The 18,249-nt window shown below is 37.2% G+C and overlaps 1 protein-coding gene across 2 annotated transcripts in view; it reads left to right on the top strand.

The window, feature by feature from the left end:
* The window catches only part of LOC117303658 (slowpoke-binding protein-like), a 41,549-nt gene that overhangs the window by 7,112 nt on the left and 16,188 nt on the right, over nt 1–18,249 (top strand). For both annotated transcript variants that reach the window (XM_033787914.1, XM_033787904.1), the window contains exons 2-10: nt 1,326–1,396; nt 4,696–4,793; nt 7,671–7,751; nt 10,251–10,402; nt 10,783–10,893; nt 11,488–11,583; nt 12,608–12,693; nt 14,561–14,667; nt 15,784–15,887. In XM_033787914.1, coding sequence (XP_033643805.1) covers nt 1,326–1,396; nt 4,696–4,793; nt 7,671–7,751; nt 10,251–10,402; nt 10,783–10,893; nt 11,488–11,583; nt 12,608–12,693; nt 14,561–14,667; nt 15,784–15,887 — 906 coding nt within the window. The remainder of the gene's footprint in view (nt 1–1,325; nt 1,397–4,695; nt 4,794–7,670; nt 7,752–10,250; nt 10,403–10,782; nt 10,894–11,487; nt 11,584–12,607; nt 12,694–14,560; nt 14,668–15,783; nt 15,888–18,249) is intronic.

Genomic DNA, 18,249 nt, shown 5'->3' with positions numbered 1-18,249 from the left:
GATTTTGAACCGGAAGACAAGATCAAAATGGGGTTATGTCTGTGAGGTGTTTACGGAGTTTTTAATGCCCTTTCCGATGATGTATTGATTGTAAAAATCCTTCATGCAGATCAAAAGTTATGATTTTTTGAAATAATAAACTTTGAATGAGTGTATCTCGTCAACTGATGACGTCATCGTGACGTAAGAACTTTTGTATCATCTACTGGTTATTGTCTACCTGTGTGCAAAGTTTCAACTTAATGCAAGCTTCGCATCTATGCTTTTTCTTGCGGACAATCGACAGCGAGAAGAATAAGAAAAACCAAAAAAAAACCAAAAAAAAAACCGAACAAAATCAATGAGTTGTTCGGGCTGTTGCCCGAACACCTAAAAAAACGAACAAAAACAATGAGTTGTTCGGGCTGTTGCCCGAACACCTAAAAAAACGAACAAAAACAATGAGTTGTTCGGGCTGTTGCCCGAACACCTAAAAAAAAAAAAAAAAACCGAACAAAAACAAAGAGTTGTTTGGGCTGTTGCCCGAACACCTAAAAAAAAAAAAAAAACCGAACAAAAACAAAGAGTTGTTCGGGCTATTGCCCGAACACCTAAAAAAAAAAAACGAACAAAATCAATGAGTTGTTCGGGCTGTTGCCCGAACACCTAAAAAAAAAAAAAAAAAAAACGAACAAAATCAATGAGTTGTTCGGGCTGTTGCCCGAACACCTAAAAAAAAAAAAAAAAAAACGAACAAAATCAATGAGTTGTTCGGGCTGTTGCCCGAACACCTTAAAAAAAAAAAACCAAACAAAATCAATGAGTTGTTCGGGCTGTTGCCTGAACACCTAATCAATGAGTTGTTCGGGCTGTTGCCCGAACACCTAAAAAAAAAAAAAAAAAAACAAACAAAAACAATGACTTGTTCGGGCTGTTGCCCGAACACCTAAAAAAAAAAAAAAAGAACAAAATCAAAGAGTTGTTCGGGCTGTTGCCCGAACACCTGAAAAAAACCCAAAAAAAAACGAACAAAATCAATGAGTTGTTCGGGCTGTTGCCCGAACACCTAAAAAGAAACGATCAAAAATAAGAGGTGTTCCGGGCTGTTGGCCCGAACACCTAAAAAACTGAACAATAACAAAAGGTGTTCGGAGCTATGCTCTGCTCCGAACACCTAAGAAGTATGCAGAAAGAAAAAACCCACAAATAATAGGTGTTCCGGGCCGTTGCCCCGAACACCTAAAAAGAAGAAGAAAAAAACGAACAAAAATAAGAGGTGTTCTGGGCCGTTGCCCCGAACACCTAATAAAGAATGAATGATAATATGAATATGTTTGATTCTGCAGGTTGCTGTAGTGATTGCATTGTCAGGAGTTGTCATCATACTAGTCATCATTGCGGCTGTCATCTGCTATCGGTAATTATAAGCAGACATTACAGGACTAGAACTTTCAATCTTTCATCTCATATTACCAAGGGCGATTCCATTAGTTTTTAAAGGGGGGCAAAACTTATAAATATGAACAGAGCAACTGGGGCCATATCCTCTATTGTAATTCCAGGACTGCACTGTTGATGTGTGTGTCTTAAATCATTGGAATAGTGGGCCTGCATACACTTTTTGTTTTCAATAATTGCAGATTTTATCAAACAAACTGGAAAATTTGATATACAAATGTTGCTTTCATGTCTTACACACATAACGGAACATAGTAAGCACAGAGCGATAAAAAAATAAACATTCACACACTGTGCGTGCGACGGAAGCACGCGCGAGATGTAGGTCATATTCAGGCTTTACCAGTTTGACACGGGGGTGGAGTACAATAATCATAAGAATGGGCGTTGCGTATTACTGCGCAGTTTTATGCAGTCATTGTGGTGATTTAGTCAATAAAACGTGAGATGAAGCTTATATAATTAGCTATCAGATCCAAATTTTGCAATGATTGCGTTAAACAGTATTTTCCTGTATGGACACCCCACTTTCCCAAAATGAGCTGTCCCTGTACTAAGTCAATGGCCATTATGTTTACGTTAACACGCGCTCGCACACACAACATACGGAAAGGGTTATGCTACAAGACCCATGGACAGAGTATGTTCCGTTCTAGGGCAACAGGTTACAGTTAACCAATCATCAAAATTGTTACATGAATGGACAGATAAACTGTCCAGCTTCAAGAAGCCGTTTGATCCAGGCAACTGGGCGGCGCAGTTCACAAGTTATGGCAAGTTATGTAAAACGAGTAGTGGCAATTTCGATCCCTGCCATAAGCGCGAGAAAGAAAGTCAATTTGTTTAAGTAAAAATGGCAACAAGGTCCCTATTATATAGAACTAATCAACGTACATGAATTGAAAAAGAGTAAGTTCCTCTTCAAAATACTGAACGATCCATAAAATTCGCCCGTTGCAATCTCGAGTTATTACGGATTTTGTTAGAAATTATGCATTTTAAAAGTCTTTTTTGAGCGTATTCAAAAAACGCTCAATGCAAATGAGCGCTATGTTCCGTTATGGTTGAGGTAGGGTGAGGGGGAAACGTTTAGACTCTTTTTCATCCATGAATCGGAATTCCTGTGGTGGTTTAGTGTGACACAGTTACATGTATATAAAACTTGGGCAGAATACTCACAAGTTAAACCACATGTATTATGAGTTATCCGGAAAGCGCAAAAAGAACTTACAGAGTGCATCTGTATGCCACAGTGGGACACAGGCACTACAGTATGTGGTCTACATACATGTGCAGGACGGATAACAAACCTCCAGCAAACTTTACATGCAGTGCAATACGCACACTGTTTTCAGTAAACTCCGCAATATGCAGAGATTGAACAGTGCAGTATAAGCCACTTCGGAGTTCCGAAGTGGCTTATACTGAGTGTGATACACATAGACTGTCTGATGTATAAATTCACATTGCTGATGCCATGAAATAACTAATCAGAAATGAGGATTAAAGTTTTGATTTGATGATACATGTAAATGTACGAATGTAGTTTTCAAGTTTATTATCAGAAGTATGGGTGAGTCTCAGCCACATGAACAAACATACAAAAGTATGGTTGTTCTTCATCCATAAATACCTCAGACAGTTTCGCTATTCCTATTGGTGGAGAGCGCGTCACATGAGTGTGTATAAACCTTTGTTAATGACCAGTAAAAAGTGTTGAAACATGGGTGTGACACATGCTTGCACCTGTGCTTATAAGACAGTTTCTTTATTCCTATTGGTCGATGTGCCACATCACGCGATACGTGATAAGGGAATGCTGTGCGCGTGGCACATTAAGGAGTTGTTTACCCGAGGGCCTTACCATTTCATAGCTGGAGGGGTATTTTGTTGAAAGAAATCATTGAACAATTATAATTTTTGCATTTATTTACTTTTTGACCAAAAAGTGTTGATGTTTTTTTACCGAAAAGTTATTTATGAATGGGAATCAAAGTGTGTTGAATCGGTTTTCAACTAGTGGTTTAAACCCCCTGAGGCCTGGTTCTTGATAATTTACCTCGACTTAGTCTCGGTAAAATTATCAAGAACCAGGCCTCGTTGGGTTTAAAACACTAGCTGAAAACCTCTTCACCACACATTGATTCCCTTATTTATGTTGTTATTTAAACCATTTTTTGAAATATTTATTAGTTTGGTTTTATGCAATGAGTTATGTTACCACCAACCGAATGAGATGAGTATTGTTTTTCAAGTTAAAATAGCTATTTATAGCTCAATATGTACATAGTGGATTACCACAAGTCATGGAGTGAGTACCGGTAGTGCAAAGGTCAAGATAACCTAGTCCCCTAGGTTTGAATACTGAATCATACGCCTGCTGTACAAAAAAATGTATTTCAATTCAAAACAAAGTCCTATGAACTTGCGGTCTTGTTTACAATGTCTGACTCTTTGCTTTTAGATAAGCGAATTCTAATCTGAAATTGTGTGTTGAGCTAGATATTTGAAGCCATGGCAGTTCATCAATACAAATGAACACAAAATGCGAGTCCACATACATGTAAATAACTTCACACATATGCACCTTAGTTGAAGTAGGAATGTAATATTTGAGAACCCCATTGCAGGATACACACATGCACATGCAGTGAATAGGAAATGGAATCTCTATTTTATTTCAACTGAAGCTGTTCATCCAAAGGAAAGGTTGCTGTTTTTTGTAAGGTGTTTTTCAGATACAGCAGCAATTAAAACCTTAATAAACATTCACATGACATCATATTATGTACCTCACTGCTAACATTGGATTATTTATACACACTACAACCCTACAAAGTATGTAATTGCAACAAAGAATGAATCTTACTGTGATTTCATGATGATTTTATAGATAACTTGTAGTTGTATGCCTACATGGTTGAAAAAAAAAAAAATTTATTTATGTTACATAAATATTAAGTAGCATCCAAATCACTTGATGAAAAAAAAGTGTTTAAAAAAAGGGAGCAAAAGAGTGGCCAGGACAATGGTCTTTAAAGGTGTTGGATTTAAAAGGTCATTTAAGACTTAGTCACTATACCCTTTATTCCCACACAGTCTTATTGATTTTTTGAAAAGTAAGCCAAACACTGGTTATTATAGACTAAGATCTCAGGTCTAGATGATGTTCGAAAATCGAAACTACACATCTGAAATGACCATGACTGTTCTGAATGCACTGGCGATGCTGATATTGAATGCTTCTTGGTTTTTCAGGCGTCACTCCAGATATGATTATACTCCTCTACAAGAATATTTATCACTCCCAGCAAAGCTACAGAAAGAAAAAAAGATGGAAAGAAACACAATAAGAGGTAGGCCTACGTATCATAAAAATTGAAATCATGAATATGACTTAAGATGTTATAAATGATTTATGAATATAAAAAAAGTATGCCAGACTCATATGCCAGACTGAATCAAACGTCATAATGTCATGGTCCAGTAGCTACCGTGTTTTAATCGAATCACAGCTTGTCAGACCATGGTCAGACGATTGATGCCACTAGTTTTTCTACTTTGCCACTTGATGACGTTGTGGCTTGCGGTAGCAGCCTCAAAGTAACACTCGGGTGTTAGAATCATTTTGTTGTGTCAGTGTAAAAATGATGTATCTTGGGTGACTCCGAGAAACACGCAATTTATTTAAAAAAACAACCCAACCTAGTGTTGATCAATTGTAATTGCCCCCTGTTTAGACTTGAGTTACCCAGAATGTTTTTGCATGAGACACTTTTAAAAAGATTGAGTCATTGACACGACATCACACAATTACATGAGAATAATGAAAAACTCTATCAAGAATGAGATAGAACATTTTCTCAGGCAATCTGAGTGGCAACGTTTTTGCAAAAAAGGTATGCAAGCTTGAAGTACAATACAAATTTGCAACAGAAGCACTTAACAATGAATCAACACAACAAAACTTGATTTCATCAAAATTTGGCGACGCAGTGTTTTTGCACTGTTGCGACGATATGTCACTTTTGTAGCATGTGGCCAGTACACCTGATTTAGTCAGTGAGGAGCCGGTTTTGGCAACACTAGCTCTTCCTGGGAAGATTGCACTCTTGTTGACTCGAGTCGGTGACTTGGACTCGAGTCAGACTCGAGTCACCAGTTTTGTTGACTTGCAACTTGACTTGACTTGGACAAAAATGACTTGTGACTTGACTTGACTTGAGCAAAAATGACTTGTGACTTGACTTGACTTGCGCAAAAAATGACTTGAAAGTTAAGAAGTGACTTGAATATTGAATAAATTTGATTTTATGACAATAAATTAATAATTATCAGTCGTAATTGTTGTTGAAAATAATGCGTGCGCCTATATGGACGTATGTTACACGCACATGCATACAGTATATCTGTGTACATGCACTAGTTTGCGCATAGAACAAAATGTATTCTTCCATACAATCCGTTTAGGACAGCTATGTAGGCGTGTATCGTTAGGCTTGTGCAATAGTAGCTATACAGACGGCTGGAAAAGAGGCTGTACAAGCTTGCGTATTGTATTAAGAATTTGCACAATATTTACATAAAGTATCTCAAATTCTAATGAAAAATAAATACTATTGACCTAAATAGGCTAATATGTAGCACATATAATATCTGGTTAGGCCAATAATTGTCCTTTTTAAAGCATTTTTGTTCTGAAATATTTTACTGTAAAAACATTGTACACTTCATCATTTAAGTTCTCCCTACATCACCATGCTCCCAGCATGCATTGTGCCATGGAGTTGGGAATTTACGCCGTCTATTCGTGTGTACACACACGCCGGACGTCTGGGATTCAGCTCAGCCGTACGTTGCATGTGTTCGTTTCAGCGGTACTCTTTCTTTCAGCCAGCAGCTGAAAGAATGTCGTCTTCTACACTAAAAGTTGTTACGTTTGGGTTCAGATATTATGAATGCTCCCTCAAAAAAAGGGTCGCTGTTTGTAAGATTTTCTAAGATTTTCAATTTCGTAGATGTGCTCATTTCAAGTGTGTATTTTTCCACTTTGGCTAAGTTTAGTTTTCATGTGAATAAAAAGGTCAGAGGGAATGAGCTCTCATCTCTCTGATGATTTACGGATTGAATTTATTGGCAGGTCTCTTAACAGTTTTTTTTCCTTTACTTAAGTTTGTCACAACATCATGGGGGTGAGCTTAATTCAGGTTATTATGTGACTCACTGAATTGTGACTTGATTTGACTTGAGCAAAAATGACTTTTGACTTGACTTGACTTGAGCAAAAATAACTTGTGACTTGACTTGACTTGAGCAAAGATGACTTGCGACTTGACTGTACCATTAACATCTTCCAATCAAATGTCAGAAGGAACAAAATAATGGCTGAAATATAGTATCATGACTTGCAGTGGTCCACGTTGCACGCTATGACAGGGTCCATGGCGTTTTGTACACCCAAGGGGGAAAATAGCACCAGGCAAAGCCGAGGGTGCCATTTTCCCCCAAAGGTGCACAGAACCCATGGACCCCAAATCACAGCGTGCAACAATTGTTTTGTTATACCATGTTAACATGATATTCCTCGTCTCAAAGTTCTGTTGTCGTCTTCAAACATTAATTATGACGAGCAGACGATTGTTCAAATAAGAAACCATTCTTCACTGTTCCCTCGAACCCGCGGTCGTTTCGTACTAAGCACTGGAAAGCGACCAACAGTGGGAACAATCAGGGTGATGTACACAGGTAAACATCACTCATGTTACCCGCCGCGCTGTGCAGCCGTGGTACATGCATTTTGGTTGCACGTCACGTGATTGGTACTTGACCAATGAAACCTCAATTTGTTACCAAGGTATAACAATTGGAATTGTTGACCTAGGAATATTATTCTGATCTTACAATCAGCCACAGATCACTTTCATTTTTGTGAGGTGATATTGAAAAATTCAGAAATGGCTGTTGAATATAAATGATCTCAGTTTTTATACCATGGCTTTTAAAATTTGTTCCCTTGGTAAAGTGAAAATGGTATGCCTTTTTTGAAGCATTTTTAAAACATTGTGTTTATAAGTTACATGGCAATTGTAACATCTCTTGTACGGTACATTAAAAACATGTATGGATACAGGAATTATTGTTTTTCACTGGAAATTTGTTTTCCAATAATATAATGGTATTGCAGAGATTGCTTGCTTTAAATATGTACTGAAAAGTTTGTTTTGTTATAACAGAAACAGCATTGTTGAACTGTCAGTTTTATCTCCGGGCCCATGCTGGAAAGTATACCTTTATTGAACAACTACCAGACTTGGGTAAGTGCCAAGATTATTATTGCACATGTACAAAAGACTAATCCATTAGGCTCCGGTCACGGTGCATGTGTGAGCAAGAACACTTGAGGCTCTCCAACCCCTTTCTGCACAACTCGGTCGCGCACATCAAGCATACGCACTCAAATGTCAGACTTTATTATGTCTGAAATTTGGTTGCACAATGGGTTGTGATTGGTCAGTACGCATTACGCAATGGGACGGATCTTAATGGATCGGTCTACTACAAACCATGCTTAGTTATGGAGAAAAGGATGAGGCCACTATTTCCAACTAGTTTTAGTAATAGGTTTGATGGAATTTGAGTCAAAATGTAGTCTTGACTTCTGGTGAGGGTGATGAGTGTAATGTACTAATGTATAGGTGGATTGTGACAGTCTTATACAGATGGTTTGAAATATACAAACATATTATGTCTTGTTGGTGGACAGTTTGTCTCATAATAATATGTGGATCAGTTTGATTATTTATTTTTTGTTTTATTTTTTTTTTTTTTTATTCTTCGGACAAAACATTAAAACAAGCACAGGACATCCAGGGAAGGGCAAAAGTAAAAAAACTATCATCAAAAAAGATGTGCCCTCAAATCATGTAAGCAAATTGAGATTTCCATCCCAGCAATAATTAAGCAAACTATACATGAAGACGCGATGTACATGTACATGTAGCGTAGCTACTTGTTACTGAGCAGCAGTGTGTATAAACACAACCAGCAATTGTTTTGTGGTGTATATTATTTACAATGTTATTAACAGACAATGTGAATTAAATTTGGAGGTCTTGAAATCAAGCATCTAAAAGCTCACAACTTTATGTGACAAGGGTGTTTTTACTTTCATTAATATCTTGCAGGTTTGTTATTTTATGCATTTTATGTTGAGATACCCCAAGTGAGAAGAATCCAGTGACCAGTGTCTTTAACATTTAAGGTGTTATAAAAACCTGAACAGCTGACAACATATTGTGAACATGATTTCTGTGTGTGATTCCTGGAGCCATCTATATTTCCTCTGTTACCTCAGGAAAGTAGAACACTCCACTGAGGGAACTCTTTGACTTGGTCGAGGGTTGTATTCCGCTTTGCAACATGCAACTTCACATTATGCAGCAGTTGATTCAGGTTTAAGAACTTGTAACCATTTATTTAAAGAGTTTAGGTACCCTTTGTAGGACACAATGTCCACAGATATGCACTAAACTTCCCTTAAAATTGTACTTACTTCGGTACTGTTATTTTTAGATGTCAAAAAACAACTTTTGTCTCAGTTTTAGCATTTAAAACGTATTACCAGTTTGGGTATTTAATACTAAAAAACTACAGCACCTAAAATAGTAATATTTTCAGGGAAGCTTTCTACTATCACTATCTTCAAACTTTGTAAGTTTAATGTAAATCTGCGGACATTGTTTTGTGTTACAAAAAGTAGCCAGACCCTTTCAAGCCAATAACAACATATTAAAAAGTAGCCAGACCCTTTCAAGCCAATAACAACATATTAAAAAGTAGCCAGACCCTTTCAAGCCAATAACAACATATTAAAAAGTAGCCAGACCCTTTCAAGCCAATAACAACATATTAAAAAGTAGCCAGACCCTTTCAAGCCAATAACAACATATTAAAAAGTAGCCAGACCCTTTGAAGCCAATAACAACATATTAAAAAGTAGCCAGACCCTTTCAAGCCAATAACAACATATTAAAAAGTAGCCAGACCCTTTGAAGCCAATAACAACATATTAAAAAGTAGCCAGACCCTTTCAAGCCAATAACAACATATTAAAAAGTAGCCAGACCCTTTCAAGCCAATAACAACATATTAAAAAGTAGCCAGACCCTTTCAAGCCAATAACAACATATTAAAAAGTAGCCAGACCCTTTCAAGCCAATAACAACATATTAAAAAGTAGCCAGACCCTTTCAAGCCAATAACAACATATTAAAAAGTAGCCAGACCCTTTCAAGCCAATAACAACATATTAAAAAGTAGCCAGACCCTTTCAAGCCAATAACAACATATTAAAAAGTAGCCAGACCCTTTCAAGCCAATAACAACATATTAAAAAGTAGCCAGACCCTTTCAAGCCAATAACAACATATTAAAAAGTAGCCAGACCCTTTCAAGCCGATAACAACATATTAAAAAGTAGCCAGACCCTTTCAAGCCAATAACAACATATTAAAAAGTAGCCAGACCCTTTCAAGCCAATAACAACATATTAAAAAGTAGCCAGACCCTTTCAAGCCAATAACAACATATTAAAAAGTAGCCAGACCCTTTCAAGCCAATAACAACATATTAAAAAGTAGCCAGACCCTTTCAAGCCAATAACAACATATTAAAAAGTAGCCAGACCCTTTCAAGCCAATAACAACATATTAAAAAGTAGCCAGACCCTTTCAAGCCAATAACAACATATTAAAAAGAGAAGTACACTATGAGAAGCACAGTACTTATTTTGTTGTTTTGTTATGTTTTGTTAGGGAGTCGTGTGGACAGACATTGGTTTCTTGTGCGTTACAGATCACAAAGTAAAAACATGCTTCTTAGTGTATGTAACCGAGCAACAAACTGCTCTATACCGTTTAACAGCAATACGCATAAAGTGTTACGGGAGTTGCTAAAGTGTATTAAGGTAAGGTTAGTGTTCAACCTTTCATACAAACAAATCAAGCATCTGAAAGCACAAGCCAACTATTTGTGACAAGGGTGACATTTCTTTCACTATTATCTCTCAACTTGGAGGGCCAATTGAGCTCAAATTTTCACAGGTTTGTTATTTTATGCATATGTTGAGATACACCAAGTGAGAAGACTGGTTTTTGACATTTACCAATAGCGTCTAGTGTCTTTAAATCAACGATGAGTTTGATTTCATACAAATGTGACTTTATTTGGAATGGATTGATTGAAATGGATACCCCTTTTAAGAATGTGTGTTTGTGATTGAGAGCCTGTTTCTAGGCCATTAAGCCATTTCAAGTTATGTTATTGAATCTGATGGTTATGTTTCAGCATCCCTATGTATGGCCGGTTGTAGATGTCGATCTACTGGAAGAACAGGAGCTTGTTGTGCTGATACAGAACTACAATCCAAAAGGATCTTTGAAAGATTACATCTATAATGTAAGATAAAGGCTACCTTACTCTCTACTTAAAAATGATTTATATATCTTCATCCAGTGCAGAAAACTGCATGGTGAGGCAAAGTATAGCAACTTAATAAACTATAGGCATATACAAAAGGTTCGTTGTAACTCACTCTTTGTTCTACGTAGAACACAGAGTGAGTTCAGAACATGGCACATGGGCTGAAAATTGACAGTTGCAAAACACATCGGGTTAAGACCAAAGAGTCCAGAGTAATAGCAAAGTGCAGAGAATTTATTAGAGGCAGACAAATGTATTTGAAAAGGCAAGTCTGCATAGAAAGTGTACAACACAAGTGAGTCAATATGGCATCAGATATACAGTGCAAACTGAGTGCATAGTTAAAAAAAAAAATTTGAACATTTTTGCAAGTACCAGAACTTGGTAAATTCAGCAACCAGTAAGTGCAGAACACAGCTTTGCAGAGCAGTAATCAGGAACTTGACAAGTGGGAACATTTGTAAGAAAAGTATTTTTCACAAGTTGTAATCCCTTTTCAGCAAACATAGAGAGATCATGCATTTCCAGTATAAAATTATGCAAATTATTCTCTATGTTTGATAAATATAGGAAAGACCTGAGAGAGATTGGGATTGCAAGTATGGTGTGAAGGGTCGAGGTCTAGCTATCAAAGAGATTCAAATGTTTGCCAGACAAATTCTGGAGGTGAGTTTACTCTATTGTTTGTAATGCGTAAATGTCAAAGTTTGCAAGATAGTGTGCAAAGTAATTTTGCTTTATTTCAATATATGATCAAATCTTTTTTTTTTGTGGGCAGAAGGTAATGTGAATAAAAGAAATGAATGAGAATACCTGAGTATATTATAATTCCTTTGTTGGAAATCTCTATCTGTTATTGGAAATATTGGTTTTTTAATAATAATAATAATAATAATTATAACAAAAACGAAAACTTATATAGCGCCAAAGTCTGCCTAAATAACTCTCAAGGTGCTTCACAGAGAAACAATTTAAAAAACAAAGACCAAAAAACACTAAACTAAGTAATTAATAAACAAATCTAAGAAATTCAAAAACAGCAATACAATTATAAAACACACTAAAAAGTCTGGAAATGAACCATCCTCAAAACCTGGACCAGCCAGTAGCGGTATTTATTTTGCCACATTTATATTCTACCATATTTATTTTTGTTAAAAAACCTTTTCTTGTAAACTGATGGTATTTTTTCTTCCATTATTTTCTCGCAACTTCGACGACCAATTTAGCTCAAATTTTCACAGATTTTATGCATATCTTGAGATACACCATGTGAGAAGACTGGTCTGTGGCAATTACTAAAGGTGTCCAGTGTCTTTATAACTGAACCTTCAAACTCATTAAACAATTGAACCTCAATATGAAGACGTCGCCTGAACATTGATGTCATTGTGTTGTAAACATAATTCTGATCCTCAGTTTGGATTTCTACACATAGCGGAAATTTGAAAAGTAACACAGATCTGGCTCAAGTTTTACCTGGTCTTTTAATTCAAAGTGGAAGATGAAGCAAACACACTGTTGAATCTGGAATCATGTGATGAACCATGAGGTCATTTAAAAGATTCAATTCAAGGATCAGCAACACAAACACCTTGTTTTTGTGATGTCACTAAAACTGGAAGTCTAGCTTACTTTTGAAACTTTATAGTGATTTTGACAGATTGCTTAATAAATATTGTTTCCTTAGGCACTGCTTTATCTGCAGGAGGGAGGACTGCCACAACATTGCCATGTACAGGCAGGCAATGTCATCCTCGATAAAGGCACTTGCAAGTAAGTTAAAAATCCCTGCCAGCAAATATTCACTCCTTCTCACTGAACCAAAAATCAAACAGACAAGAAACTTTGTGGTAAATCCATCAACTTAAAGGAGAGAATCTGAACAGTGTTTACTTCTGTCCTCTGCTGGTCATGCAAGAAGCTATTGATAAAACCTAGTAACCTAGAGGAATAAAGCTAAACCTAGTAACCTAGGGGAATGAAGCTAAACCTAGTAACCTAGGGGATTGAAGCTAAACCTAGTAACCTAGGGGAATAAAGCTAAACCTAGTAACCTAGGGGAATGAAGCTAAACCTAGTAACCTAGGGGAATGAAGCTAAACCTAGTAACCTAGGGGAATGAAGCTAAACCTAGTAACCTAGGGGAATGAAGCTAAACCTAGTAACCTATGGGGAATGAAGCTAAACCTAGTAACCTAGGGGAATGAAGCTAAACCTAGTAACCTAGGGGAATGAAGCTAAACCTAGTAACCTAGGGGAATGAAGCTAAACCTAGTAACCTAGGGGAATGAAGCTAAACCTAGTAACCTAGGGGAATGAAGCTAAACCTAGTAACCTAGGGGATTGAAGCTAAACCTAGTAACCTAGGGGAATGAAGCTAAACCTAGTAACCTAGGGGAATGAAGCTAAACCTAGTAAACTAAGGGAATGAAGCTAAACCTAGTAACCTAGGGGAATGAAGCTAAACCTAGTAACCTAGGGGAATGAAGCTAAACCTAGTAACCTAGGGGAATGAAGCTAAACCTAGTAACCTAGGGGAATGAAGCTAAACCTAGTAACCTAGGGGAATAAAGCTAAACTTAGTAACCTAGTGGAATGAAGCTAAACCTAGTAACCTAGGGGAATGAAGCTAAACCTAGTAACCTAGGGGAATGAAGCTAAACCTAGTAACCTAGGGGAATGAAGCTAAACATAGTAACTTAGGGGAATGAAGCTAAACCTAGTAACCTAGGGGAATAAAGCTAAACCTAGTAACCTAAGGGAATGAAGCTAAACCTAGTAACCTAGGGGAATGAAGCTAAACCTAGTAACCTAGGGGAATGAAGCTAAACCTAGTAACCTAGGGGAATGAAGCTAAACCTAGTAACATAGGGGAATGAAGCTAAACCTAGTAACCTAGGGGAATGAAGCTAAACCTAGTAACCTAAGGGAATGAAGCTAAACCTAGTAACCTAGGGGAATGAAGCTAAACCTATTAACCTAGGGGAATGAAGCTAAACCTAGTAACCTAGGGGAATAAAGCTAAACCTAGTAACCTAGGGGAATGAAGCTAAACCTAGTAACCTAAGGGAATGAAGCTAAACCTAGTAACCTAGAGGAATGAAGCTAAACCTAGTAACCTAGGGGAATGAAGCTAAACCTAGTAACCTAGGGGAATGAAGCTAAACCTAGTAACCTAGGGGAATGAAGCTAAACCTAGTAACCTAGGGGAATTAAGCTAAACCTAGTAACCTAGGGGAATGAAGCTAAACCTAGTAACCTAGGGGAATGAAGCTAAACCTAGTAACCTAGGGGAATGAAGCTAAACCTAGTAACCTAGGGGAATGAAGCTAAACCTAGTAACCTAGGGGAATGAACTGTATGAGATGTGAAGCTAAAGGGCTGACACACAAAGGTGCTGGGCCATGGCCATGAAGTCACTAGAGTAGGTGGGGTAGCTCAGATAAGTGTACTGAGCATAGTCTTTCTCTATCCAAACATAGGACAAACATGATTATCAAATTGCCCTTCATGCAAAGTCTAATGCACGTGACGTCCGTATTGAAAAAAAAATCACTGCCCACCAGTGCTATTATTATTATTTTTTTTTTTTGCCTTTTCATTTTGGTGCTTGATGAGTAGTAGTTTCCTTTGTGCACAGATTATCAGGGTATGAAAACATTCTTCTTGGGCATACCTCTCGACTCTTCCCCAACCTGTGCAAGAAACTCAAGCAGATCCCACAAGCTTTTGACACTATTGCCTTTGGTAAGTCGTAACTTGTAGACAAAGTGCAGAATATGCTTATTCAAAGACCACAGTCTTTATTTAGATCTGATCAAGTTTTATGTGTGATAGATAGATTCACAATGAGAGTTACATTGGTGTCAAGTGTACACAAATCAAAGTTTACTTTGTTTTTGTGTGTTTGTGATAAAGGAATATTACAGAATTGGTTTTGCTAACAAAACAGTTGCTGGCAGTGTAAGTACTTTATGTAATCCACCATATACATAAACTGACAAACCTGTAGAAGTTTGAGATCAAGAAAATAGGGGAAAATAGGGTCACAAGAAAATAGGGGAAAACCGATTACATATTTTGCATGACATTGATGCAAACGAAAAAATGAATAAAACGTTAAATTATTTATTTCTCATCAATTATGACATTTCAGGCTGAAACGGTTCAAGGGATTGTTTCTACTTTCATCATCATTAGACCGTGTAAGTTTGATGTAAATCTGTGATCTTCACGATTTTGTTTTCTTACCAATTCTGTATTGTTCCTTTAAGCATCTTTAACTCTCATTTTACAATTGGGGTACATGTACTAGAAGCTCTACCTCTTCCATGCATGTTGAAGTCTCAAATTAAACAAATAAATTTGGTCATAGGAAAGTTTTACAAACTTGTCATTAAAGCAACATTAGAAATCCCAGATACGGTACATCTTTATGCAAACAATTTCAAGCTAGAGTAGCTAAGAAATGTAGTATTTATGTTTAAAAAGGCAGTGGACATGATTGGTAATTACTGAAAATAATTATTAGCACAAAACCTTAGTTGGTAACAAGTAATTAATGGGAGAGGTTGATAGCATAAAACATTGTGAGAAATGGCTCCCTCTGAAGTGGTGTAGTTTTCAAGAAGAAGAAATGTTCCACGAATTTGATTTTGAGACCTCAAAATTAGCATTTGGATCTCGAAATCAAGCATCTGAAAGCACACAACTTCGTGTGACAAGGTGTTTTTTCTTTCATTATTACATGTATCTCGCAACTTCGACGACCAACTGAGCTCAAATTCTCACAGGTTCGTAATTTTATGCATATTAGTTCTGTTTTGAAGCTTTGTCATCCTTGGAATGAATAAATGCTTGCAGGTCATTTGGTTTATGAGATGGGAGCTGGTTCAGCCCTGGAGGATACAGTGATTATACCTGATAGGACACACTTTAGACTATTGAAACACCAACAAGTTGTTCAGGTTAGCCATTTTCATTCTTAAAATAAGTTATCACAAAAGCGCGAGTGGAATACAGAAAAATATAGCACTTCTGCGTCCCATATCCAACGAGGCTGAAGGTCGAGTTGGAAATAATAATATGAGATGCAGTTGCGCTGTATTTTTTCGTATCCCATTGGCACGCGTGTTATAACAAATTTATCTTCCAATCCCAGTGCAATGTGCAAAGTTTAAAATTTAAGAATGGTATTTCGTGACCAACAGCATGCGCGCGCGCATAGTTTAGAATTTAATTTGTACTGTCCCTTTTCGACACCCACAATTGCATTGTGCAATATTAAAACTGTGAGTAAGTTAAAGGTTTTTATACCACCCTCCAGTTCGAGCTTCTGATTGGTGGATTGCACGTACTGGAAGTTAATACACATTACTATACCTCATACATATTCATGACCGAGATAGAGAGAGTTCTCATTGGTCCATGCGTCATCACGTGCCTGGTGTTAATTTTGATAATAACCTAGCGTGCAAGTGAGTATTCATGCAAGTGGTCAATGCACATGACAAGTAATAGCTCCCCGGGTGCTATTCTACTTGTCATGGGCTTTACGATCGTGGTACTGTTGTACACACGCACGAACATCGCTCTAGCGACATCCATAGCATTCACAAACTTATCATGGTTCATTTTATTTCACAGTCAGAATTTTCCCTTGCTATGAACAACTGAATTATGTATTTAGTATGGTAAAACTAATATAGCATGGTTTATTGTGACCAATCAATATGAGCTCCCCTTGGTATTGGAAGTTGACAAACAATTGCTGCTGGTGTATTGCTACTACACAACTAAAAATGGGGTAAGTTTACAAAGTGGTCCGGTCCGACGTCTTTTCCAGCGCTGTGCAGTAAACACTTCGAGCCGTCGTGCTTCAAATATCGCGCCTCGATTGACGTCACGAACAGCGCCCTCTCGGGTCGGGTCTACTTTTAAATTTGTTAATAAAAGGGTAACTAAATTTTTAGAATCTTAGTAAACTGTTTATTCATATTCTACTCATCAAAACACATTTTTTAGTGACAAAAGCTTTATTTTGACAAAATACCACTTCCAGGTGACTTTAAGAGCCCATATTTTAATAACAACAGCTGTATAGGGCTAAAAAAGGGTATGCTATTTAAGTTGTGGCCCTAGGTTCATAATTTGGCTGCATTGGGCCCATGCGTGTTTCAATGCATTAAAATATTGATTATACGAGCACGGTAGTAGCGAGAACACGGTTATAACGAGGTAGTTTGGGCGACCCTTTACGAGCAAAACATTGTTAAAAACCCTTTTATAACGAGAACAATTCAAAAACCAACAAAGGAAATACCTGTATAGCCTGTCAAGTCGTTATTTGTGGCTTTTAAGACATACAATAGAGGTATAAGTGGACGCTACCGCTAGCAACACTAATCTGAAACCGAGAGTCACGAGTCAGCAAGCAAGATTGTTAATTCCAGACAATGGTGGGATGGGAGGTTTGCATGGTTAAAACAATGGAGAAATCTTTAGAAAAGATACTGATCCACTGAGTTTATAAGCGCAATATGCATTTTCAGAAGAAAAAAAACACCCGCAACTTACAAGCAAAACTAGTTGCGTGATCAATATTATTGAATGCAAAAGGATACCTGGTATCCCTCATTGGCAATGAACCATCTAACATGACACAGGTGTTTACCAATGAAAATCAAGTTTCTGTTTTGTGTTAACAGCAAGATTTTCCCTGGTATCTCGCGTTAGCAATGAACCATCTATTATTACACTAGTGGTTACCAAAGCAAATCCAGCTTTTATTTTATTGACTGCTACGGCCAAAGTTTTTCACAGCGTGTGCAATATGATTGCAGTAGCAAGATTTTCACTGTTATCTCGCAGTAGCAACGAACCATCCAGCATTATACAGGTGGTTACTGATGAAAACCAAGACTATTATTTGTTGCATTATTGGCAATAAACTGCCGGCGACTAAAGTTTTGCAAGGGAAATCTCCCAAAACAAGAATGCAAGTTAAAATCTCACACATTTTTTCAATCTTGTAAAATGTAAATTGATTTTAAAATTGAATTTAAAACTAAACTAACTTAATTAAAACAGTTTTTTAGCCTAATTTTGTGCTTGTTTGTGCAGTACATCACACACTACACTATGCACACAGTATGTCCATTGCAGCTCCGCCATCATGCATCTGTTCGGCCATTTATATTATGCACGCACTTTGTGCATGGTTCAATGATTATTACCGCGAACGGATACAACGAGGTTCGGATAATACAAGGAAATTGGGCCAGTGTGGCGAACCTCGTATTAACGGGAGTCGACTGTACCAGTATAAAC

Source organism: Asterias rubens, chromosome 2, assembly GCF_902459465.1.
Source record: "Asterias rubens chromosome 2, eAstRub1.3, whole genome shotgun sequence".
In the NCBI taxonomy this organism is placed as follows: Eukaryota; Metazoa; Echinodermata; class Asteroidea; order Forcipulatida; family Asteriidae; genus Asterias; species Asterias rubens.
The sequence above is the reverse complement of the archived record's forward strand: the minus strand, read 5'-3'. Positions and strand labels throughout refer to the sequence as shown.